Raw genomic sequence first — 26,094 nt, forward strand, 5'->3', positions numbered from 1 at the left:
TTTTTAGGTAAATTTATTTCAAGGCAAATTCATCTATGAAAATGTTTCATATTATCTCAAAGGTTTCTCTTCTTATCTTCTTTAATAAATTACTAGACATATGCATTTTTCAGAGGATTGCCATGAGTTATATATTTACATATTCTGATACTATCTATGTTTCAGGCTTGTTTATATGGACTTGGAACAACCTTGAGGTGTACAGGAGGTGCTAAACATTCATCAGTTAGCTCCCTTGGTATTTCATCAGAATTAAAGGAGTTACTATCTCAGTTAGTTCATCCAGACATGACACAGAGACCGAGTATAGAGGATACTTTAGAGGTATTGATAATTTCATTCAGGGCGCTACAATTAGATGTTCAGTTTCTGTTAATGTGCTGAAATATGTCAAATGCATTTTGCCAATAGCTGAGATTTAGAATTTATACTATTCCATGTAAAACAAGTGATTTATATCATGGATTGAATCCCCTCTATGTTTTTTTTAATTTTGACCCCAGATAATTCTGAATTATTATATTCAATCTTGTTTAATTTCACACCAAAAATTAACTTGAAATTCCACATTTTATATTCCCTATAAAGCAAATAATTAACAAGTTAAAAGATATTGCTTTATTAATACCTTCAAATTTATTCTATCAAATAGACTACAGAAGTATATAGTATTAATGCCAAATAATAAACTAGCCATCCTGTATAAAAAACAAAAATCACATATAAATGATATATTCATTTGTTTTAGATATGTGGCATCCATGATGGTAGAACAGGGGAATCTTCAGCACTGATATTACAACAACTCTTCCAGGATGCACAACTTAGACTGGTATGGTTTTCTTTGAAATTAGATACAATATAGCTGAAAATATATGTTTAATAAGTTGATTTAAAATAGAGTCAGAAAAATTAATAATATTAAAAAACATTCTAGATCCTGTTTCAAAAAGTAAAACCTCTGAATGTATATATTGAAAAAAATCTTCTGTATAACATTTATTACAAAGGAGAAGTAACATGAATTGGCTTTGAGATGTCACAAAAGTGAAGTTACAGTAGAAAGGCATGTATAGTTCACACTGGTACATAGTCTGCACCCCCTTCTTCTGACGAAATTTTAGGGAAAAATAGTTTTGTAACTGTTAGAAAAGGTCTAATGAAAGTCCGTTAATTTCAAATCCAGTGCGGTCGTTTGCGGTATTTTCTTGGAAACTTCTGTTTTCCATCATCAAACAGAAGCTGAAACTGCTTGTAAATGATTCTAGAACGCTTCATGATTGTTAAAATAAGTTTTAATTCACTTAAAAAACAATTTACAAACTTGTTTATGTGTAAACAGGAAGTTTAAAAAGCATGTGTAAAAGAAGAAATTAACTGGTGAGAGTCGAAATCTGTACATTACAGATATCAATATGATATATATGTTGTAATCCTGTAATTTTAGATTTCAAACCAATAAAAATTACTTACTCACTTACTTACTTACTATAATACAACTTTGAAAGGTAAACAGTTCCATTCTTTTGTAAAACAGTCTTTAATATATCTATCACATTAATGTTTGAAGGGTCTTAAGCTAGTACAAACCATATTAGTCAGTATGAAACACCAAAACGGAAGGAACAATTGAAATTTTTCTCTTATTTCTTGCTTATTGTACTCTAAAGTCCGCACTCGGTCTGGAAGGTCCAATTTTTGAGAATAAAACCGCGGACTATACAAGCCTTAAAGGTACTTCATATGTTAAGTTAATGACAAAATTGATTTTTTTAAAGCATATTGATAATCATATATGTCAACAAGTTGATAATCATATATGTCAACAAGAAAAACTCATGTAAACAGTGACTTCTTTCAAAACAATGCTGTTTTGCTAGATATCTCTTTGATGGTGTTTAACTCAGTTTGATGAAGCAGACGTCGGATGTAACTTTTCTATGAAAGCTACATGTACTAATTTTTAAACTAACATACATTTTGTCTTACTTCTAACTTGTCTGTATAATTACAGATTGAACAAGAAGAAAATTCTATCAAACATGATATGACACAAGAGATTGACATGGGATCAGCTTTTAGACCAATCAAAACTACTGTCGAGTCAGCTTTTGTTCCAAAGAAACCTGTCCCAGTTAAACCAGATGAACCTAGCAAGACCATTCCAACTGCTTACAGATCAACAGCTACACATTTCAAACCTATTGTTTTACATAGAACTGAAACACCAGTAGAAAAGAAAGAAGTCAAAAAGGAAAAAAGTCCTACCAATGATTGTCAACCAAGTGAAAAGGACAAAGAGGTCGTGAAAAAATTAAAAGAATTGAAAAAGAATTTGATGAAACATAGACAACCATCTGGTGGAAAAGATGATGAAGTTGAGCCTAGCACACCACCTCGTTCACCGAAACCTAAATCTAAACAGTATCATAGTCCAAAAAAATCGTCAACCCAGAAATCATCTAATGATGATAGTCATGAGGAAAAATCCAATAAGAAAGACGGCATGGGAGCATTGGAAAATTTATTGTCAGAAGTTCAGAAACGAGGCACACAAGTGGATACAGATACTTTGGCGTCTGCTATTGCTCAGCATTTACAAAATTTTATGGGTAAATCAGAACAAAAACCATCACAGGTAGATACGGCAGACTGGGTTCAGAATCAGAATAATCAGTTTATGACGCCACAAATGCCACCGCCACAGATGTGGCCAAATTTGAATATTCCCTCACAATATCAGCAGCATGTTGTAGGACAAACTGTGACATTACCACAGTATGGGGGTGGAATGGTACCAGGTGGTTACCCAATGCAGGTTCAATTACAACAGGATCCAAGAACAGGGTTTGTGCAGTTGGTACCTGTTGGAATGCCTGTGCCATTTCAACAACCAACAGTAAATGATTATGGATATTTATCAGATTCTGCTAAAAGTCAGAAAATGCATGGAAACTTTACTGTGTTAAATCAGTCGCCTCTAAATACTAGTGGTGATATGGATAGTTCACCAAATGCTAGTAGGTCAGGGAGACCTGGCAGAGCAGCTAAAAATCTTTTACAAAAAACTGCTAACATGAGAGCTAAGAATACAGGGAGAGTACATAGTGCTCGACATGTTGATCATTCAGCAGAAACTAGCAATCTATGGAGATCTAAATCTGCACATATGATAAATGATGAACATTTTCATTCAGATGGTGAAGCCATAAAAAGACATTCTAGTCATCTGTCAGCATTTGAGATCAAACCTGGATCTTATGATGATACTGTTCTTCACAGGGGCAATCATCAAAACATTCAGTTTGACTCATTACAACATTCTAGCAATCAACACATACCTCATAAACAATCAGGGGCAGATAATCAGGTGTCTATGCAGCCACCGATTTCTGAATCCCAGTCATCGTCTCCGTCTGCCTCTAAAGACAGTGGTATTAGTAGTGTAAATGGTGCTTATAAACCTCCTGCTGCAGGAAGTATGGTTGAACGATTATTGAATAACGTCCATAGTTCTCAACAGGAGAAATTAGGACGTGTTATTCACTTGTTAAGGGAGGAGTTTGCATTTGATGGTTATATGGAAAATGGTGTGGAGGATTTAGCCACTGCTGAATATATAGCTTCTTTAGGGAACCTTAAGTGGGAAACCTTTGCTAGTGCAATAACTGAGAAATACTGCGACATTTATTGGGCCCCAGATTTATTGATGAGTCTGTATGATTCAGTCAATGCATCTAATAGGTAAGGTTGGTTGTAAGGTAAGATAAGATGTGGTATGATTGCCAATGATACAACTTTACCTAAGCTACCAAACACAAGCAAGCAACTATAGGTCACCATATAACCTTGAAAAATTAACAAAACCAATACAGATAGCAAGCTATAAAAGGCCCCAAAATCGCAGATGTAAAACAATTCAAAAAAGTAAACTGAGGACCTGATTTATGTACCAAAACAATAAACAGAAAACAAATATGATATACAGGAGCAATAACAACCTCTGAATTACAAGCTCCTGACTTGGGACCGGCACATACAGAGTCGGGCATAGTTGAACATGTTGGTTGGGACCCAACTTAAGATTGATTTTTACATGTCAACTTATTTGGGGTCACTTGGAATTTTGTCACATTTGAATTAAAAGACAAAGTGTATTATGCATCTTCATGATCATACAAAATTAAGAGCATATTATACTTACAAGTAAGAATATATGAAATTACTAGAGACAAATTCTCACAAAATACAAACTAGTTTGTAGTTAAACTTTTTTGCACAACAAACAGTGAATTGTAAAAAAAATATTAAACCATATTAAAAAATTAGATAGATTTAAGTTAGATAAAAACAAAAAGATAGATTTAAGTTAGATAAAAACAAAAAGATAGATTTAAGTTAGATATTAACAAAAAGATAGATTTAAGTTAGATAAAAACAATTTATGAATTCCAATGAAATGCACTAGATTTAAACATTAATGAAGTACATTTTGTACCAAGTAGATAGTTGAAAAGGAAATATAGAAATAGAAATATATCATGAACTTTTCTCTTCAATAGATCACCTCAGGTTCAGCCTACTGTCTTAGAACCGTCTGTACAGGTTCAAAACCAAAGAGATCTTCCTAGTCAAAGACCATTGTCACTTCATCAACGATTACATCAGCCTGAAACATCAGATTCCACAGACAATGAAAATTACGAAAGGAGGCGTAGACCTCGTCGTAAACATCACCACGACAAATCGAAAAATTCATCATTTAATAATGTGTCGGAACAAAATGTGCCAAATAATATTGACAGGCTTAGTGATGATACCTTAGTGTCAGATAATTCTAATGATAAACTTAGGGAAAGGGAGGCAACTCCAGACAGGGATGTCAGTAAGAATAATATTCCAATGGAAAATAATCCCTTACGAACATTAGGAAATAATTCGGATAGTCAACGGAGTTATCGTTCACATGAGTCAACAGAGGAAAGCAACAAATCAGATAGTCAGACAGAAAAATCAGAACATGGAATTTATCGTAAAAATAAGAAAACAAATCAAAATCGTGTGTTTTCTGCTGATAGTGGAATGTTAAGTAAGGGAAGTAATTTGACTCGTCATCTTTCTCAATTATCGTTAGTGGATAATGTACGAACGGAGATCCCACTTCATACAAGGAAATGTAATGTTGTATACCATTATGCCACTATGCAGTTAAATTTTTCACCAGATATGGAAAAATTCGTTCAGAGTATAGTAAGTGTTTTATTTATGATCTATTTCTATTCCCATTGTAAATGAAGCAGCTGTTGTTAAAGGATCACTATGTTTTATCTACTAAAGAGTGTAGGCATTTTCCTAAACAAATGCCTTGTTTTTAATCTTATGGCATTGTGTGACTCATTTTAATTTGTGATTTGAAATGTTGGGGCTAAATCATATACAGATGCAGGCTTGCAAACTAAATAAAAAAGTTTTATGGAAATGCTCGTCAGAGAAACTTTTAACTAAAATTATTATACAAATTGATTTAAACTGCCATTCTTTGAATGTCAGCTGTTATTGTCTACTTTAATGTAAAATTTGTAGTTGGGATTTAATGCATGTTATTGTCAAGTCCTAAAATGTCAATTATGCATGCTAGAAATTTTTAGGAATTAGCCATTTCTGAATTTGACATCTTTTGTCCCTAGATTTCCTTACAAAATATTGATATTTTTCTGGATATGGGATTTTGGCACTTCTAACATGTTTTATTCATGATTCTTAGAGGTAAAAAAAATTATACTCTGTCAGAATTTACTTAAAATGTGAAGATGACTGATGTGAAATGGATTTACAGATGATATGGTTATAATTGTTCTATAAGGTTTGATATTTTACTACTGGAATTGTTCTAGGTACTTGTCATCCTCATTAAGCTCAGTACTTGCAGTTAAATTATTAAAAAAATCAAATTTTTGCCAAATTTCTTCCATAGCTAACGCAGAATTGGTCTTTCATAATTTAGTTTAAAAAAAATGTATTTGAAGGTAATAAATGAAGACCTTGAGGTAATTTATGCATGTACAGGAAAACATTAGCATGATATAATCAGGAAATATTGGAACCAATGATGTGGGCCATTGGGCTTTGGAAATTGATGCTGACAGTTAACAAAAATGATGCTTAGAATTGCATGATTTGTTTTTTTTGTTGCATGACAGGAATATGTTTTTAATGCATTAAAACTAAATTTTCAGCCCAGATGGTCCATATCAGAACCAATAATATTCAAAAAGGTTACATGTTCAATCAAGGAATTATTTAATATTGTATCATGTGGTAATAGATGCTAGATATATTTTGTCATATATATTTATAATTAATATGGTGTTTCAGATGAGAATTAACAGGCACTCTTTTTATATCATCACAATCCTTAATCAAATGATTTTTAAGATAACGCAGTTCAAGTTTAAATATTTTTAAAAATGTCGAAAAAATCCTGATATTTAATAAAAAAATATTTCTCCTGTTATGATTTTTTTCAAAAGTTCATAAAAATTGAAATATCTACTTCTTTTTTTTTCATCCAGTAAAATGACCATTTCAAATGCAACATCACCCAGCTGGAGTTGATATTTCTTATATCACTGTCTGTAAAGAATTATTTTTAGCTGAGTTGACATTAGGAATTTATGAAGGAGATGTCAGATTACAAAAAAAGATCTGACCAGATATAGAATGAATGAAATCTACAATTTTGATGAGATTTTTCAATCATAAAAATATTAAAGTGAAAAGATAAACTGTCAATACATATAACTTTTTTTAAGCTTTTTTTAATGTGAGTTTTCTTTTGATAGCATGATAGTTTAAAGAATAGACATAGTGTCTTTGTTTTGTATTCATTAAAGTCTTCCAATATAACAGTAGTTTCTGCTGAAACAAAAGCATATTATAAATACTGACTTATGAATTACATTTATAGGATGAGGAAAATGCTAGTTCATTGCAGTCAGAGTTGTCTGCCCTTGAACAGCAAGTAATGATGGAGAAAAGACAAAAGAAGAAAACAGAAAATTTCTACTTCAAGCTCACAGAAAGTTCAAAATCTGATAAAGGTAATAACATTTTCTTTTTTCTTCTTTTTGAAAACATTTTTTTTTAGACAAAACTTTACTAATTGACTGCAGTCCTATACATTTTATGCACACCACTCACAAATAATTGTAGAACAAAACATATCTTGAAAGCTGTCAAAGAACACTTGAAGGTAATCTTTGGCAAAAGCTGTCAACTGTACATGAATTTCAAATACAGCTGGCCTCCACCCCTACTGATTGATTTGAAAATTTTATTGTTGTGTTCATGTAAGAAAGTATGAATTTAGAAGAAAAAAATTAGTTATCCAATGGTATATCTAAAATTTATAAAATTTCTGATTCAAATTTGACTGTTGATATATTGCCACTGTTAACTAACCACCAAAATTAGCTCTATCCAAAAGTTGTACTTAAGGTTAAACTGAAGTTGACCTTGATAGTATGGTAGCTGTAAATTGTTTATGAGCTTGTTTTATATCTTTTTACAGGTGAACAGAAATCAACATTACTGCAAGTTTGTAAAGATTTAGATGAAATGGCAGCAAAAATACACTTCTTACAACTTTGTCAAACACATCTGCAGGTAAATTAACCAATTGAAATATATGCCTGTATTATGGTTAGCTATTATCTGTCTGTCTCATAATTCAACTTATCAAACCAATCGTGCATTAATTTGTTTAAATGTTTTATTCCAAACAGACAAGATTCCACTGATTTTTACCATTTTCAGATTTTTCAATCCTTAGTTGTGAGACCTTGGTAATAGAAACATGAACATTCGTCGAATCATGTCTTGTGCTAACTTATGTTAACTTAATAAGAAATTTTCATCATTATTACCAAATGTTTACTCTCATGAAGACAAGCCTATTTATTAACTTTGACTTTGATATACAGTAAATCTTTTATTTTGTAAATTTTCAGATGTCAGTAACTGAGTTATCGAGTATTCATCCGACCTATTTGTACTCAGTTGTAACATGTGATCCTGACCAGCCCCTTAAACTGAAACCTTGCCAGGACAACCCCTTATTACAGTTCCAGATCTTAAGGGAACCACAGACAGGCTGTGAGATACAGGCTTTACATGCAGGAATGACAGACGGTCTTATGTCATATCTCTTCTCATCGTAAGTTCATATGCTTTTTCCTGTTATATAAAAGGAGATGTTTGATAACCAATGTGTTCAATTGATATAAGAAGATGTCTTATGAGTGCCAATGAGACAACTCTCCATCCAAGTCATAATTTGTAAATGTAAACCATAATAGGTCAAAGTACAGCCTTCAACACAGTGCCTTGGCTCATACTGAACAGTAAGCTATAAAGGGCCCCAAAAATGACAAGTGTAAAACCATTCAAACAGGAAAACCAACATCCAATCTATATAAAAAACAAGAAACCAGAAACCACAATAATACCAGAAACACTTATGAACCAAATCAACAAATGACAACCACTGAACATCAGTTTCCTGACATAGTTTCCTTATATATTTGTGGGTTGAGTTCTGTCTTTAACAATATTCATATGAAAATTTGTTTTACAAACATACCAATAGTTATAAGCGATATGAAAGAAAGTGACAACACATTTTCTAGAAATGTTTTCTGTTTAAAATGGTTCTTAAAAAAAAATAAGGAGATGTGGTATAATTGTTTATGAGACAACTATCACCCAGAGTTCAAATGATGTAAGGAACTTTATGTTAGCTTTTTAAACTATCAATTTTTATGCCCCATTTATGGGCATTAAGTTTTCTGGTCTGCGTCCGTTCGTCCGTCCGTTCGTTCAACCGTTTGTTCGTCTGTCCTGCTTCAGGTTAAAGTTTTTGGTCAAGGTAGTTTTTGATGAAGTTGAATTCCAATCAATTTGAAACTTAGAAAACATGTTCCCTATGATATGACCTTTCTTATTTTAATGCCAAATTAGATGTTTTATCCCATTTTCACGGTCCATTGAACATAGAAAATGATAGTGCGGATGGGGCATCCGTGTACTTGGGATAATTTCTTGTTTGTAATTTATTCTTCTATTTAAAGTTAGATCTGAAATTACAAATTTGTAATAATTGAAATAGATATTTATATTAATTAAATTCCACATAGGTGCTTTAGAATATTATGAACATGTTTTTATACAATATTACAGTTCCTAACAATACCTTCAAGGCTTGTGACATATGTTTTAGTCATTTGAAAACAGAGTTTAATTAAATTGTATATATTGATATTAATTTTATAAAGGTATGTTTTTTTTTAAATTAACAGAAAATAAAATTAAATGAATTTACAGTAACTATTAAAATGCTGTCAAACATCTAATTAAATATTGTTGTATTATTTTTTTCAGCACTGCTTTAAGTTTTGGATATATCCACCAGTATTTATTTTGTTACCGATATTTTGTTTCACAGACAGATGTAATGAACTTTCTGATTACTAAATATAGAAGTGCCAAAGGGTAAGTTACCAAGATCTGTAAGCTGTAAGGTGGTACATAAAACTACAGGGAGATAACTCTGTAAAATTCAACTGAATATTTTAATCACGTTCTATTGTAATGGAAATACAATGATAAAAATTAGTGTTTGTCAAACATATATATACACAATGAAATTTTTCCAATAAAATGTGTGGTTCAATTTATTTGAATTTCTATATTTTTGTCAAAAGGTTGAAGGAAAATTTTTATAGAAATTAAACGAGCCAAATTAGTTTAATCAAGGTGTCTGGTACCACATTGACATCATATGTAAAATTATATAGCACTGTGAAAAGGTTGTCAGTTTTAAAATTTGTTACCTTTAGAGAACCAGTTATCATCAATCTTTATATTGCACTATGTCAAATACATACATAAACATCAGAATTGTAAATTACAATATTAGAATCGTACATATAATTATACCAATTTTCTGACAAATTTTATATTTCTTCTGAAACTCCCAGCTATTATATTATTTTAAACAAATTGAAAATTTTGTTGGGCTGTACAAACAATTCACACATTTAATGGAAAGAGGACATAAAATAAAATGTCTTTTAAAGGCAAAAGAATGCATGCCATATCTTCAAAACCTTATTTAAATTTGATCTTCATCCCACCCAATAAAGCTTAAATTGAAATTTGCAGTGTCAGTTTTGAAAAAATGTGATCTTATTGAATTCTTTACACTAATAAAACATCTTTTCACAAGTGCATATAACCTATCAAAGAAATATCACTTTACTCCAAGATAATAATCTAACTTTGACTTGGCTTTTTTGTTGGTGTTTTATTTAAAGAAAAGCCGACAAATCATATTGTTGATCTTTATTTTCAGAAACAATAAATCAGGAGAATCCAATTTAACAAGGTTGAGACAGAGAGTATTAGATGTACTATATTTTTGGGTGGAAGGATTTTACTCAGTAGATTTTGATGACAACTCTGACCTGATTGATACACTGCAAAACTTTCTGGAGGAAGCTGTAAGTTATACACTCATAAATTGTAGTATTAAACCTAGATCTTTACAATTAAAATAAATTGTCATAATAAAAAAATGCTTTGAGCAAGGTGACTTACTTATCATGTTGTTTAGAAAGAAAACAGAGGAACTAAGAAGGGCTGGTGTCTGAATGTTTTATAATCGGTATTTTTTTTTTTTAACATGTAAAAACTAAAAAAAATATGGATAAAGTGACAATCTTACAGTATTGTTTTCCAGCTTTACAAATGCATTTTTTCAATGTCAGATATACATGTACTAGCATAAGTCCTTATGTTTTCTGTTAGATGAATCAAGTGTATGGAACATAACCTTGCTTTTTATACTTTTAAAGGGCATCAAGCCATCATCCGAATATGAAGAGCCCTCCTTACAAGATTTACTGAACAGTTGTTTAATTGGACAAAACATAGACCTTTCTTCAACAGCTACAGAGGATAATATCCATGTCTATAAACCAGGGACACAGAAAAAGGTACAGTTCTCTTATTCTAGCTTTTTATCATGCTAAATGTTTTGTTAGAAATTAATTTTCAATTAGGAATAAACTTTGATTTATTCACATCTTTTATAGACTAAGTATGGATGATTTAGAGCTTGACATATTTTATAGACACCATTCTATTGTTTAAGACTGTTTGTTGTGCTCTTATATCATTTGATTATGTTTGTCATTGGGTTGCTGTCTTATTGACTTATATCCTCATCTATTCTATTCAATTTTGTGTAAAAATGAAATCTAGAAAACAAAATTGAAGTCTTGTTTATTAATGGTTATTAGTTATTATCGAAACTAAAAGAAAAGAAAAAAGGATTAGTTTTTTTTTATATGTGTTGTTCAATTGTTCCCACATTATTGAAAACTTGTGTTTAAGCTTCTAGGAATGTTTTATTTAGGACAATAGTGAAGAACCTCAGGTAATTTGCATGTAGATGGTGACATTTACAAAAACAACTTTACTTTATGTTTAACTTTCAGTTATTTTTGGGTTACAAATTTCTTGTGCACAAAACATATTAACTTACAACCTTATTATATTCCTTTATTAACTAGTGAAAAACATAAAAGTTTGTTAAATTATGATTGTATTAACATCAAATTAAAAGTCATTCTATATATATTAAAATAAAATAAAACTGTCTACTAATTTAGTAGTAATAACATATGTGAGCATTTTTGGAATACTTTGTTAAAATACAATCCTAGCACAAGTATTTGCACAGATACTTTCATATATAGATATTGTAGTTATTAAGTATGGATACCTAGACATTTGAAATAATTGGTGCTCATGGAACTTTTAAAATAACAACATGAATTTTCTTTTTCTTTTTGGTTTCTTCTACATTTATTTCCTATTCTGATTAGCTTTTATTTTATTATTTTGGCAAAATAAATAAATCAGAACATTGAAATCTGAGGAAGAGTTAATCAAATTAAAATGTACTAAATATACTGCATTGAAAACCAACAAAAAAATGCCAAAGATATGTATATACTGAAATGCTAACAATTTTGAAAGGAATGTTCAGATTTAAATAGTACATGTTCTATATCCTAGTTAGAAATTAATTGTTTTCTAGAAATTAACTACCAGTGTGAGGTTGACAAATTGTCTCAGTTAGGCCTTTATATTCAAGAAAACAAAAATTGTCACAAGTTTTATATGTATATAGTTAATTGCTTTTCCTCTTTTTAGTGGATAGCTGTTTAAATACCAGGGACAGATCTTCTTATTTTTACAATGCTTAAAAATGTTAAATGGTTAAAATCTTTGCCATAATTTGTTTCAATGTTAGTAGAATATGATGTTTTACACTTGAAAACATTTACGTGTGTTAATGATAGACTCTTTTAATTTCAGTGGGACACTCTCAAATCAGTGGTGAAATCAAAATCAAACAAATCTGTACTACCTCATGTAAAACCAGGGCCAGTTAAGCCACATAGACGTGGTAGTGTTGATCTGGATTTGAAACTATCACGGAGGACAGAGAATTTTACTTTAGCTGACTATACTCCTCAGAAACTGGCAGAACAACTGACTTTAATAGAACAGGTAAGCCCATTAAAATAAGTAACTTATGATGGATTGTGTAAATGTATATAATTTTAAAAAAAAATGACCAAGAAGATTGAATGTTTTTATTTTGTAAGTATAAATATATTCTGTATGAATGGAAAAATAAATGTGGCATTTTAATCTGTTATTTTTGTGGCGATTTTTAATGGCAATTACCATACGAAATAAACCAATAGTATCATTCTGCACTCGTAAATAAAAAACGTAAAAATAGTGCAAATTTGATAGGGCATAAGATTTCTAAAAACAGATTGTAGACTTCATTTGCAGTTAACATTAAAATTTTCAAATCATATATTGTGGTACTTACCTTTATGTTACCTTCTCTCTTTTGCTTTAGGGACTATTCCAGCAAACTCATCCAGTACATTATTTAAACTCCAAGTCTCAGGGAGTAGGAGTATCATTAACCTTAGCAAAGTCTAGAGCACCCTCTACTTTCAAGTAAGTTATATTTAGTATGGAAGTTTGGAAGCATAGATGTTTATTGATTCATTAAAGAAATTTTGATATTGACATTCCAACTACAAAGTTGTCACAAAATAGCCATTTTTCCCAGAAGCTGTGTAAAATTACACCAACCAATCAATTTTGCCACAAGTCCTAACAATAAATAATGGTTAATGTCTAAATGAAGAGTGTCTGTTAATCACATGAAACGTAGTACACTTGTTCTTTTTGGTTTTAAAATATATTCCAAATTAGGATTATGACTATGCTACACAGCAACAACTGAAACATGGAAATGTGATCGATCATGTGAGCAGCACATGATTTCCTATGGACATGTGTTCTTGTATTCTTGTAAACTTGTATTATTATGAATTGATTCCAAAATTGAATCATTTAAAAAATATATTTTCCAGGTTGAACAGTCCTGTCAGTGAAAACCAGACTGAGTATAACTTGTTTGTATGTGACATTAGAAATGAATCTAACATGCAGCAGATGATTGAGTTTTCTAACCAAGTATCTCACTGGGTGGCTGCTGAAATAGTCAGCTGTTCCTCTGTCAAGGTAAGTTCTAACCAAGTATCTCACTGGGTGGCTGCTGAAATAGTCAGCTGTTCCTCTGTCAAGGTAAGTTCTAAACAAGTATCTCACTGGGTGGCTGTTGAAATAGTCAGCTGTTCCTCTGTCAAGGTAAGTTCTAACCAAGTATCTCATTCAGTGGCTGCTGAGATAGTCAGCTGTTCCTCTGTTAAGGTAAGTTCTAACCAAGTATCTCACTGGGTGGCTGCTGAAATAGTCAGCTGTTCCTCTGTCAAGTTAAGTTCTAACCAAGTATCTCACTGGGTGACTGCTGATATAGTCAGCTGTTCCTCTGTCAAAGTAAGTTCTAACCAAGTATCTCACTGGGTGGCTGCTGAAATAGTCAGCTGTTCCTCTGTCAAGGTAAGTTCTAACCAAGTATCTCACTGGGTGGCTGCTGAAATAGTCAGCTGTTCCTATGCAAACTAAGTTCTAACCAAGTATCTCACTGGGTGGCTGCTGAAATAGTCAGCTGTTCCTTTGTCAAGTTAAGTTCTAACCAAGTATCTCACTGGGTGACTGCTGATATAGTCAGCTGTTCCTCTGTCAAAGTAAGTTCTAACCAAGTATCTCACTGGGTGGCTGCTGAAATAGTCAGCTGTTCCTTTGTCAAAGTAAGTTCTAACCAAGTATCTCATTGGGTGGCTGCTGAAATGGTCAGCTGTTCCTCTGTCAAGGTAAGTTCTAACCAAGTATCTCACTGGGTGGCTGCTGAGATGGTCAGCTGTTCCTCTGTCAAAGCATGGAAGTATTATATTGACAGGAACTACTACGACCCGACTTCAAACGGTTCATCTGCGATGCCGCGTACCATTTAATGACATGTTAATTAACTTGAAACATGGCACTATATTAATACACCAGCGTGTGGCACATTGCGATAAAGTCATGTGTCGGTCGTTTCCGGGGTACGGAAATACACGAAGAAAGCGGATGTTGTCATAAATCCTAAGGAAACAGTTTATACACTAACCCGAATAATGTCAGTCGTTATATTCCGCTGATCTCCGTCTAATCTCCGATTGCTACCTCGATAGGCTATAGGCCGCTATAGGGCGCAGAATTATTCGAGTTATTTATACACACGTGTATAGATGAATGTGAACGAGACATACAATCATTAATTCCAAACAAACACTTTGACAATGGATGAATTTGAGACAGATAATATACCCGATGATTTTTTTTCCTCACATTTTGAAAGTGAGATATATTGTTCGTGTAAATCGGATGATTCGTCACATCTTATCGAATGTAAAAGCAAAGAGTGCAAAATAAAATTTTATCACATACAATGTGTTGGATCATTTTGACTATCAATGTTAAGTGAGAGTTTTATGTCTCTAGCATATTTTGATTTTTCGTATGGTAGGTGGTGAGCAGTTCTCTTTTCTGTAGTTTCACATAAACGACAGTTATAGTCTGGGTCCATTATTTACCATATCTGTTGACAAAAAAAGACTATATTGGATTTGTTTTAAAGGGTTGAAGGGTAGAAAAAGCACATCATAAGTTGTGATTGAAAGTTGTTTGTCTTACGTCCAGTGGCATGTATTTCATTCATATTCGGGACTGTACATATTGAAAATTGAGCCGATTTAATCAAGATTTAAAAAAAGATAATGTGATTATAGAGCAATTATAAGACTTACTCCAAATCCAGGGTTGGTATAACACCATGTTAAATAAGGCTTTACGTATATAATTATATATGAAATATCCTGACTGCCAAATATACATCACTGAATTCTGATTTCATGGACATGTATATGTTAAGTGCACTGTAAAACAGTTTCAGTTTACGTTTTTGGTATAGACATTAAACCTTGCTTTTTAAGTGCATATATAAAGTATTAGATTTACAGTAGGAGTTGATAACTTTAAGATTTGTCCTTGTGAGAAAACAATACTCGGGTCATAAGACTTTTTTTAAATCTTGGCTAGTATATATATTGGCATAGTCATATAACCAAGTTCTAACCAAGTATCTCATTGGGTGGCTGCTGAAATGGTCAGCTGTTCCTCTGTCAAGGTAAGTTCTAACCAAGTATCTCACTGGGTGGCTGCTGAGATAATCAGCTGTTCCTCTGTCAAGATAAGTTCTAACCAAGTATCTCACTGTGTGGCTGCTGGAATAGTCCCCTGTTTCTCTGTCAATTTAGTTCTAACCAAGTATCTTACTGGGTGGCTGCTGAAATAGTCAGCTGTTTTTCTGTCAAGGTAAGTTCTAACCAAGTATCTCACTGGGTGCCTGCTGAACTAGGCAGCTGTTCCTCTGTCAAGGTAAGTCTCTAACCAAGTATCTCACTGGGTGGCTGCTGAAATAGTCAGCTGTTCTTCTGTCAAGGTAAGAGGGAAAATTAATCAACAAACAGAGGTAGCTTTTATCTTAGTATCTCACTGGGTGGCTGCTGAGATGGTTAGCCTTTCTTTTTACAGAGGTATTTTTAATGAAATTCTATTTCATAAATTACTTTATTTGCTTTTCATTAGTTTAATAGTAAATGAAAAGCAAATAAAGTAACTTGCAATGACATGATTTTTATTAAAGGCCAAACAAGAAAGTGGTTTTATTTTTAAATTGAGTCTAGTGGAGCAGAATTGTGACTTATAACAGTGCATAATCAAAAATGGTAAAAAAAAAACTTTAGGGTAGGGGGTACAAAGTAATGTAGGTAGGGGTACAGTAAACATACATACTTTTTAGCTCACCTGACCTGAAAGGTCAAGTGAGCTTTTCTCATCACTTGGCGTCCGTCGTCCGTCGTCCTGCGTCCGTCGTCCGTCGTCTGTAAACTTTTACAAAAATCTTCTCCTCTGAAACTACTGAGCCAAATTCTACCAAACTTGGCCACAATCATCCTTGGGATATCTAGTTTAAAAAATGTGTGGCGTGACCCGTCAAACCAACCAAGATGGCCGCCATGGCTAAAAATAGAACATAGGGGTAAAATGCAGTTTTTGGCTTATAACTCAAAAACCAAAGCATTTAGAGCAAATCTGACGCGGGTAAAATTGTTAATCAGGTGAAGATCTATCTGCCCTGAAATTTTCAGACGAATCGGACAACCTGTTGTTGGGTTGCTGCCCCTGAAATGGTTATTTTAAGGAAATTTTGCAGTTTTTGGTTATTATCTTGAATACTATTATAGATAGAGATAAACTGTAAACAGCAATAATGTTCAGCAGAGTAAGACCTACAAATAAGTCAACATGACCAAAATTGCCAGTCGACCCCTTAAGGAGTTATTGACCTTTATAGTCAATTTTTAACAACTTTTCATCATTTTTTGTAACTTTTCTAAAAATTTTCTTCTCTAAAACTACTTGGCCAAATTTAATCAAACTTGGCGACAATTATCATTGTGGTTTATAGTTTAAAAAATGTGTCCGATGACCAAGCCTACCAAACAAAATGGCCGACATGGCTAAAATTAGAACATATTGGTAAAATGCAGTTTTTGCTTTATATCTTTGAAACCAAGACATTTAGGGCAATTTTTCAAGATTTTAATGTCCATTAGAATAAGATATATCCCCTCACAAATTTTCAGTTGAATCGGACAACCTGTTGTTGGGTTGCTGCCCTTAAATTGGTTATTTTAAGAAAATTTTGCAGTTTTTGGTTATTATCTTGAATACTATTATAGATAGAGATAAACTGTAAACAGCAATAATGTTCAGCAAAGTAAGATCTACAAATAAGTCAGCATGATCAAAATTGTTAGAGGACCCCCTAAGGAGTTATTGCCCTTTAGAGTCAATATTAAATAACTTTTCCTCATTTTTGTAACTTGTATAAAAATCTTTTCTAAAACTACTTGGCCAAATTAAACAAACTTTGCCACAATCATAATACTAGGGTATCTATTTTTAAAAAGAGTGTCTAATGACCCCGCCTACCAACAAAGATGGCCGACATCAGTAAACACATTAACAGGTGAGCGACACAGGCTCTTGAGAGCCTCTAGTTTATTTGACAGAAATATAAATATAAAACAGTATATCATCCATCTGTAGCTCTATATTTTTTCCTTGTAGAGCCAGACAGCAGTATTAAGTAAGCTGTTATTTACAGCCCAGACTTGTAAGGATATGAGAAACTATGCTACATGCATGTCAATCTTAGAAGGCTTGGAAAACTTAGTCATCAAACAGTTACCAATCTGGAAAAATCTGTCTGCCAAGTGTGTTGCAGTAATGGAGGAGCTTACCACTACAAGGGTAAATATCTGTGTAGCTTATACCGTAGGTGTTTCTAACTCCTAATATAGAATTAACGAGGAATAGGTCAATGTTCTCTGTGTGTCAGTTATGTTTTCTTGTTTGCACAATAACCCAATTGAAAATGATCATGTTAATATATTCTGCATAAAGCTTGAATTAAGTAAGAGCTGTGTAATGATTTTAGGAGTCTTCAAACTCCTTCTGTTTTTATAGAAATATACAATTCTAAGCAACATAGTTTTAATGTAAAAACTTCTTTTATGTCTCATTAAGTGATATTTTATTTGAGCACATTCACAATGATTATTTTGGAAAAAACACTTTGAACAATTTAGCTCAAGAACTAGGAAGTCCTGTGCATTGATGATTTGAACTTAGAAAAAAAAACCACAGAAGTTTTAAAAATATATGAACTATTGTCTATATATAGAAATTAAAATTAATTAATATTAAAATCTCATTTAACCTTTTATAGATCTTCCTGAAAAGTGATGTTGGATCATTGTTGAGTAACAAGGACAGTCACATGTATCCCACAATTCCATCAGTGGTACTTCTACTGCTACATATACAACAGTGTGAAATAGGAGGATTTAAACTGGCAAATGGAATGTATAAATGGAGTAAAATGAGGTGAATAAAAACAATAAGTTTAGCAATAAACATCACATTTTACATGTATTATTAAGGCAATCTTAGTATCCTAGTTCATATGACATGAAGAAAATTAAATATTATAGTGTTATTAACTGGCTGTTTCTGTATTGACACTGGTATAGATTCAAGGTTTGCTGTATTGGCCTCGAGACCCGTATGGTCTTGGGCCAATACAGCTGACCGAGAATCTATAACAGTGCCAATACAGAAACATCCAGAAGTGAACGTCCCGTATTAGCCCTAGGGCTTTTTTCTGTATTGGACCTGTTTTTTCCGTTTCAAAACTTTAAGACGTTACAAGTCATTGCACATCATTTAACCTGTTTATTTTATTATTTTGATTTTAAAAATTTATACAAATGTTTTTATGAATAAAGATACTTCCAAAGTTAAGTAATGGTGTAAGAAAATTGAAAACCGGAAGTGAACGTCCTGTATTAGCCCTAGGTCCAATACGTTTTTTCACGCTTTTTTCTGTATTGGCCCTGGTTTTTTTTTCGTATTGGCCCTGTTGGAAGAGCATTATTAAATCTTGATTGATATCGACAGTGGAACGTTTTCAGTTTTACGTTATCCGTATTAGTGCTTATTTGCTCATTTCATTTAATAAATAATTTTACTATTTGAAGAAGGTTTTTATTGCCCTGCACCAATGTTGGCAGCCATATAGTTTTACTCTTTTCTGTTATTCTGTCATTCCCCATCGAACCGTTATTTAGACTTAAATGTCTTTGCCTATTGAGCTGATTTTTAGTATGTGAGTCTACTATGATGAATAAAAGATTGAGTATAAGTTTGGTTCTACTCCACTGAAATGGTTGGTTTTTAGACCATGAAAATTTTGTGAAAATTACTGCTAAACATACTTTCATTCTCAAATGTCCTGCCATAAAAAAGGCTTCTAGCTTTTATTTGCAAGCGACATCATTTATGTTTTTTCTGACACAACTAGTCTTATCTATGATATTATTACGTAAGTATTTCTGTATTGGCCTTGTTATTGGTCCGAGGCTTGCTGTATTGGCCTGAGGCGAAGCCGAAGGCCAATACAGCTGGCCGAGGACCAATGACAAGGCCAATACAGAAATACACGTAATAATATCTTTATTAATTAACTACAGTGTTACAATATTTTCTTAATATCATTTTAAGAGATAAATATTTTTACCTTGAAGCGGAACTATCAAAATCACAGTTTGTTTCTTTGTATTAGATGCAATTCCATAATGATCTGGTGCTGTTTCCAGGTGTCTTCAGCATTTTCTCATCTGATGAATTTTTCTACCCTTTTCAGTCACTATAAAGTGTTACAACTTAAATTTAGACGCAACACATAAATAGTAATTGGAAAGGTACTGCCATTGCATGTGTTATGCAGAAACTAATTAAAAATCGATGTGTACAATCGTGAAATTATGAGGTCGTCAAGAAATGAACTTTGTGATAATCTACTCGTTCCCCAAACCTGAAATAGTTCTATCGTCTGCTTTCAAAATACCTTTTAAATGAATGTGACCGTCTTTCGCCTGAAATGTATGCCATACTGACATTTTCAGCATGTTTAAGATCACTAAATGACAACTGCGTCTTCAAAACAACTGATTACTTTCAGTTTGTGTTTATCGTGACTTTCGATGTAAAATCTAGAGACGTTCCGAATTCCTGCACTTGTGTCAACTCGGCCAATATAGAATAACTCGGCCAATACAGAAAAAAATCTGTATTGGCCGAGTTATTCTGTATTGGCCTAGTTTACACATTATATTGCATAGGCAGTTTTCATCATATTAAGTCCAATAACAGTGTAGTTAATTAATAAAATGAAATATAATAAAATTAAAAAAAAATTATGTCCAGGGAGTCCTAATTAAATAATAAGACGGACCTTTTGAAAACCAGAAAGGTTTTGATAGAAACTTGGAATATGAGTACTTTACAGGTATGTGCTAAGGCTTGTATGATTAATGTATATTTGAATTTCAAAACTCTTTCAGTAGTTCAAAAAGTATTTTAATGTAATTATTTGTTCTATTTTATTCAGATCTATTTGCAATGCTATTGATCAAGTACGGATATTTAAGAACCATTTATATGGATTTGACCCAGAAATTGACCTACAGGAAGTACTTGTTCAAAGAATGAAGGAGTTCTGTGACCAGGATGTTCACCAGATTGCTGCTCAGCATGATACAAATTATCATAGAATGTCTAGTGGTGGCATTGTGGGTGCCTTCCGTAAAATGAAAGGAAAACTGCAATCAAAATAAACTGCTGAAAAAATGAGACTGCCTTATCAAAAATACATCTGAACATGTCAATGGAGATTAGACAATTATATAAGAAACATGTGAATGAAATTTTTACAATAACTTTAAAATCCATGCTTAGGACAACAGATATATTTGTCTCAAGGAAAAAAATGTGCCAAATTCCTATGAAGTACAAGTACTGATTATTTAGATATTATTAACTCTTAACAAATTAGTTAACAGTATTTTAGATGTAAAATGAAGATAAAAGCACTGTTTAACAATGTATTATATAAATTTTAGAAAAATTAAGAAGTTCAGAAAATATTTATTAGTGCTGCGGAAGTCCAAAATTATACAGAGGTTAATAGTTAAGAAAATATAAAGCACTTTCATGACTGGAAGCATTATGTTCTAATTGTCTTCCTTATATCCAACAAAATCAAAATGGCTTCAATTTTAATACTGCTTTATAGATGAAAATCCAGGATCTAGATAATCTTTTTCCAAATGGCATTGAATATTACGATATTAGGCTGTTAAACTGTGCAACCACTATTTTTTAATTGCCTTTTACAAAAACAGGAATATATTTCATGGCCAGGAAAAGCCTTTTCTGTTTTTGCCTAGTTGTCGGTGCCATATAGTTTTACCCTTGTTCTTTATAAATGCTAATTAAAACCTCCCCCTTAAAGAATTGTTTCAAAGGTATGTTTTAATATATCATAAAGTAAAGCTGACGTGGAATAAATGTATATTTATATTTCAAGGAAATGCAAGAAGGGGAGATAACCACTTTTGATAAGATTATTATGTTCTACTGAAGCATTTAACAGTGATATTTTAGGTTGTATTTTTGTATAAGAAACATATTTGTATAAAATCCACATTTTATTATTGCAATATAGAAGTTTGTGATACACTGTATATACTTTTTACACATCTATGTTTACATATATATATTTTATTATAAAGAGTTTTATGATATTATTTTTATAAATTTATATGATCTTTTATCATGTATATCATTCCAATAACCTTTTTCCTAACAAAATGGTCTTTGTTTGCACAAATTTTTGTGTGCATCATTTTATTTTATATTTTCTTTTTAAAAGATGTATGAATTATTTGGAAATAAGTCTGTTCAAAAGTATTTCTGAAATAAGATATATTTTATTGTATTCTCAATATTTTAATCCAGTAGATTGAGATTTAGCAATTTTATTCCTTATGTATTCTGTGTGTATGAAAAATGTTTTACTAAAGTTATAGTCCATATATGAATCAAACAAGATCATAATTTTGTGATATGCTTCATGAAAGGCTACACATTTGTATTTTTGTAAATCAGTTTTAGTGGATTTACATGAATTGAATTAATTATATTTTCCATTTACTGCCTTACCAGGACATCTGACCAAAGATTTAAAGGATGTATTTGAGTTATCTCCCTTAACATGAGTTTTTGTAGTGCATTCTATAGAATTATGTCTCATCTTGTAAGGGTTCATATAAATAATATATGGATTACAACATCCTTTATTATCCTACAATTTCAGTTGTAAGCCTTCCATCTATGAATCACATTTAGTAAGAATCTTATAAGGACTATACTTAAAAATTATTATACAAATGTAAAATTAAAAAAATATATATATTTTATGTTTATTATATTTATATACCTACAAAGTTGTTAAACAGGGTTGTTTGCTTGCCCATAGATCTGCTAATACTAAACTGTGATATTGTGTATTATAGTATATTTATTTATTGTTTATTTTATAATTTTATATTCTGCTGACATTCTTTTATAACTATGCATTTATAGAACATACAGGCATTTATTAATTTGTTGACATTTATATTCTAAAAATAAACTTGTACAAGTTGTATAGCATTAATATCATCAAATGATATACTATTTAAAACTCTAGGAATCGAACTGTCAATATTCTATTTTGTGCTACCATTCAGTTTAAGATACATGAGAAACGAAAGACAGAAAACCACTGTATATTCATGAAATTATGATGGTGATTTTTTTCAATTTTCTTTTATAGCTCATATGGCTCAATGTCTTCTCTGAAAGGAGTAAGTTTGGTAAGGGTCATATTTGTCCCCAATTATAAAGTTCAATGCTACAAGATAAAAAATGTTTTAAGTTGAATTAAAGACATGCGAGAAAGTTTTATAGAACAATTTCTGTCATAGTTTTATTCTACAGCGTTGATTTTTACATCCCAGTTAGGTCAAAATAAGGGTTTTTGGCAAAATTTTACAAAATCGGCAGGATTTCAGACAAATTTAGGATCAGGAAACATAGAGCGCAGCCGTCGACAACCTAAATATTCCAAGTTAGACATGTAAAATGTCATTACAAACATTATTGTCAAAAATCTTTTTTGTCGACGTATGTGCTCTATGTTTCCTTCCGTATATTCAGTAAAAATTTACCCATTGTTTTTTGTGGAAAATCAAAATGAGTACTATTTGTGACGTGATGAATTAAACGCAGGAACGTAAATTTTCAACAAAAAGACTTTATTTCCTATCTAGTCACTGTGTTAGCAATTATTCATTGTGATATTGGTAAACAAATCCCAATTTGAAATTTATGCTAAAAAGGGGGCCATTTTAGGGCCTTATCGAACCTACTCCTTTTGTGGTCAAGTTTAACCAAACTCCAAAACCAAGAGTGATTATTGTTATTTTTTAGAAAATGTCTATCTTGTTTTAAATCGTTTAAAAATGTATGAAAATTATTCTACATATTGTATTACAACATTTAATGACTTCCACAAATAAGTATACCTTAAATAATCAAATATGCCTTTATAATTGTATCTTACTAGTATATCAATATGTATTTTGGACACACTGTCAGCTTGTATTTGTTAAACTTTATTGATTATTTTCCAAAAATGAAAATAAAATGTTTTTGAAAACTTGTTTTGTTAGTTTCATAAAACTTTGGTATGTATTATAGAAATGGATTTAGGAGACATCTTATCTCTTTGTCTATCAGTACATCCAACAGTAATTATTGTTTTTGATCTGTATCAACACAGAATAATTAAAATATAAAGAATGTATTCAAGATAATCGTACCTGGTTGTCAATACAAGGTATAATAAAAAAAACGTGTTTCTCATGATCATATGTCTCTAACCTTGGAGGGATCTTGTTGGCTGAGTGGTCTTAGTAGTCCATCTACTGTATCAATATGTCTCTAACCTTAGAGGGGTTGGCTGAGTGGTCTTAGTAGTCCATCTACTGTATCAATATGTCTCTAACCTTAGAGGGGTTGGCCGAGTGGTCTTAGTAGTCCATCTACTGTATCAATATGTCTCTAACCTTAGAGGGGTTGGCTGAGTGGTCTTAGTAGTCCATCTACTGTATCAATAGCCTGTCAACACTAAGGTTTGGAATCCTACACATGGCAGATGCACTTGACTCTAATCATAAACTACTGGGCCAAATTTAACCAAACTTGGCCACAATCATCATTGGGGTATCTAGTTTAAAAAATGTGTCCGGTGACCCGCCCAACCAACCAAGATGGCCGCCATGGCTAAAAATAGAGCATAGGGGTAAAATGCAGTTTTTGGCTTATAACTCAAAACCCAAAGCATTTAGAGCAAATCTGACATGTTGTAATATTGTTCATCAGGTCAAGATCTATCTGCCCTGAAATTTTCAGATAAATCGGACATTTCGTTGTTGGGTTGCTGCCCCTGAAATGGTAATTTTAAGGAAATTTTGCTGTTTTTGGTTATTATCTTGAATATTATTATAGATAGAGATAAACTGTAAACAGCAATAATGTTCAGCAAAGTAAGATCTACAAATAAGTCAACATGACCAAAATGGTCAGTTGACCACTTTAGGAGTAATTGCCCTTTATAGTCAATTTTTAACCATTTTTCGTAAATCTTAGTAATCTTTTAGAAAAATCTTCTCCTCTGAAACTACTGGGCCAAATTTAACCAAACTTGGCCATAATCATCATTGGGGTATCTAGTTTAAAAAATGTGTCCGGTGACCCGCCCAACCAACCAAGATGGCCGCCATGGGTAAAAATAGAACATAGGGGTAAAATGCAGTTTTTGGCTTATAACTCAAAAACCAAAGCATTTATCTCAAATCTGACACGGCTATTGACTTTAAAGGGCAATAACTCCTAAAGGGGTCAACTGACCATTTCAGTCATGTTGACTTATTTGTAAATCTTACTTTGGTGAACATTATTGCTGTTTATAGTTTATCTCTATCTATAATAATATTCAAGATAATAACCAAAAAGAGCAAAATTTCTTTAAAATTACTAATTCAGGGCCAGCAAGCCAACAACGGGTTGTCCAATTCATCTGAAAATTTCAGGGCAGATAGATCTTGACCTGATAAACAATTTCACCCCATGTCAGATTTGCTCTAAATGCTTTGGGTTTTGAGTTATAAGCCAAAAAATGCATTTTACCCCATGTTCTATTTTTAGCCATGGCGGCCATCTTGGTTTGATAGCCGGGTCACCGGACACATTTTTCAAACTACTAACCCAAAAGATGATTGTGGCCAAGTTTGGATTAATTTGGCCCAGTAGTTTCAGAGGAGAAGATTTTTGTAAAATATTACTAAGATTTACGAACTAGAGGCTCTAAAGAGCCTGTGTCGCTCACCTTGGTCTATGTGAATATTAAAGGAAGCAGATGGATTCATGACAAAATTGTATTTTGGTGATGGTGATGTGTTTGTACATCTTACTTTACTGAACATTCTTGCTGCTTAAAATTATCTCTATCTATAATGAACTTGGCCCATTAGTTTCAGTGGAAAATGTTAGTAAAAATTTACAAATTTTATGAAAATTGTTAAAAATTGACAATAAAGAACAATAACTCCTAAGGGGGTCAATTGACCATTTCGGTCATGTTGACTTATTTGTAAATCTTACTTTGCTGAACATTATTGTTGTTTACAGTTTATCTCTATCAATAATAATATTCAAGATAATGACCAAAAACAGCAAAATTTCCTTAAAACTAACAATTCAGGGTCAGCAACCCAACAAAGGGTTGTCCGATTCATCTAAAAATTTCAGAGCAGATAAATGTTGACCTGATAAACAATTTTACCCCATGTCAGATTTGCTCTAAATGCTTTGGGTTTTGAGTTATAAGCCAAAAAATGCATTTTACCCCATGTTCTATTTTTAGCCATGGCGGCCATCTTGGTTTGATGGCCGGGTCACCGGACACATTTTTCAAAC

At 32.1% G+C, this 26,094-nt stretch overlaps 1 protein-coding gene across 9 annotated transcripts in view; it reads left to right on the forward strand.

Moving 5' to 3' along the window:
• LOC143073224 (kinase non-catalytic C-lobe domain-containing protein 1-like) overlaps positions 1-23,777 on the forward strand; it is a 53,566-nt gene extending 29,789 nt beyond the window's left edge. For 6 of the 9 annotated variants that reach the window (XM_076248591.1, XM_076248590.1, XM_076248595.1 and 3 more), the window contains 18 exons: positions 166-324; positions 749-832; positions 2,015-3,744; positions 4,563-5,250; positions 6,027-6,047; positions 6,968-7,100; positions 7,571-7,665; positions 8,010-8,215; positions 9,439-9,549; positions 10,412-10,559; positions 10,914-11,054; positions 11,477-11,497; positions 12,445-12,639; positions 13,004-13,107; positions 13,530-13,680; positions 17,737-17,919; positions 18,398-18,555; positions 20,621-23,777. In XM_076248591.1, coding sequence (XP_076104706.1) covers positions 166-324; positions 749-832; positions 2,015-3,744; positions 4,563-5,250; positions 6,027-6,047; positions 6,968-7,100; positions 7,571-7,665; positions 8,010-8,215; positions 9,439-9,549; positions 10,412-10,559; positions 10,914-11,054; positions 11,477-11,497; positions 12,445-12,639; positions 13,004-13,107; positions 13,530-13,680; positions 17,737-17,919; positions 18,398-18,555; positions 20,621-20,846 — 4,554 coding nt within the window. In that variant the 3' untranslated portion in view covers positions 20,847-23,777. The remainder of the gene's footprint in view (positions 1-165; positions 325-748; positions 833-2,014; positions 3,745-4,562; positions 5,251-6,026; positions 6,048-6,967; positions 7,101-7,570; positions 7,666-8,009; positions 8,216-9,438; positions 9,550-10,411; positions 10,560-10,913; positions 11,055-11,476; positions 11,498-12,444; positions 12,640-13,003; positions 13,108-13,529; positions 13,681-17,736; positions 17,920-18,397; positions 18,556-20,620) is intronic. The other 3 variants (XM_076248594.1, XM_076248598.1, XM_076248593.1) reach the window with 2 other exon arrangements.
• The last annotated feature ends 2,317 nt before the right edge of the window (positions 23,778-26,094 follow it).

The sequence above is a fragment of the Mytilus galloprovincialis genome, chromosome 4 (assembly GCF_965363235.1).
Source record: "Mytilus galloprovincialis chromosome 4, xbMytGall1.hap1.1, whole genome shotgun sequence".
Lineage (NCBI taxonomy): Eukaryota > Metazoa > Mollusca > Bivalvia > Mytilida > Mytilidae > Mytilus > Mytilus galloprovincialis.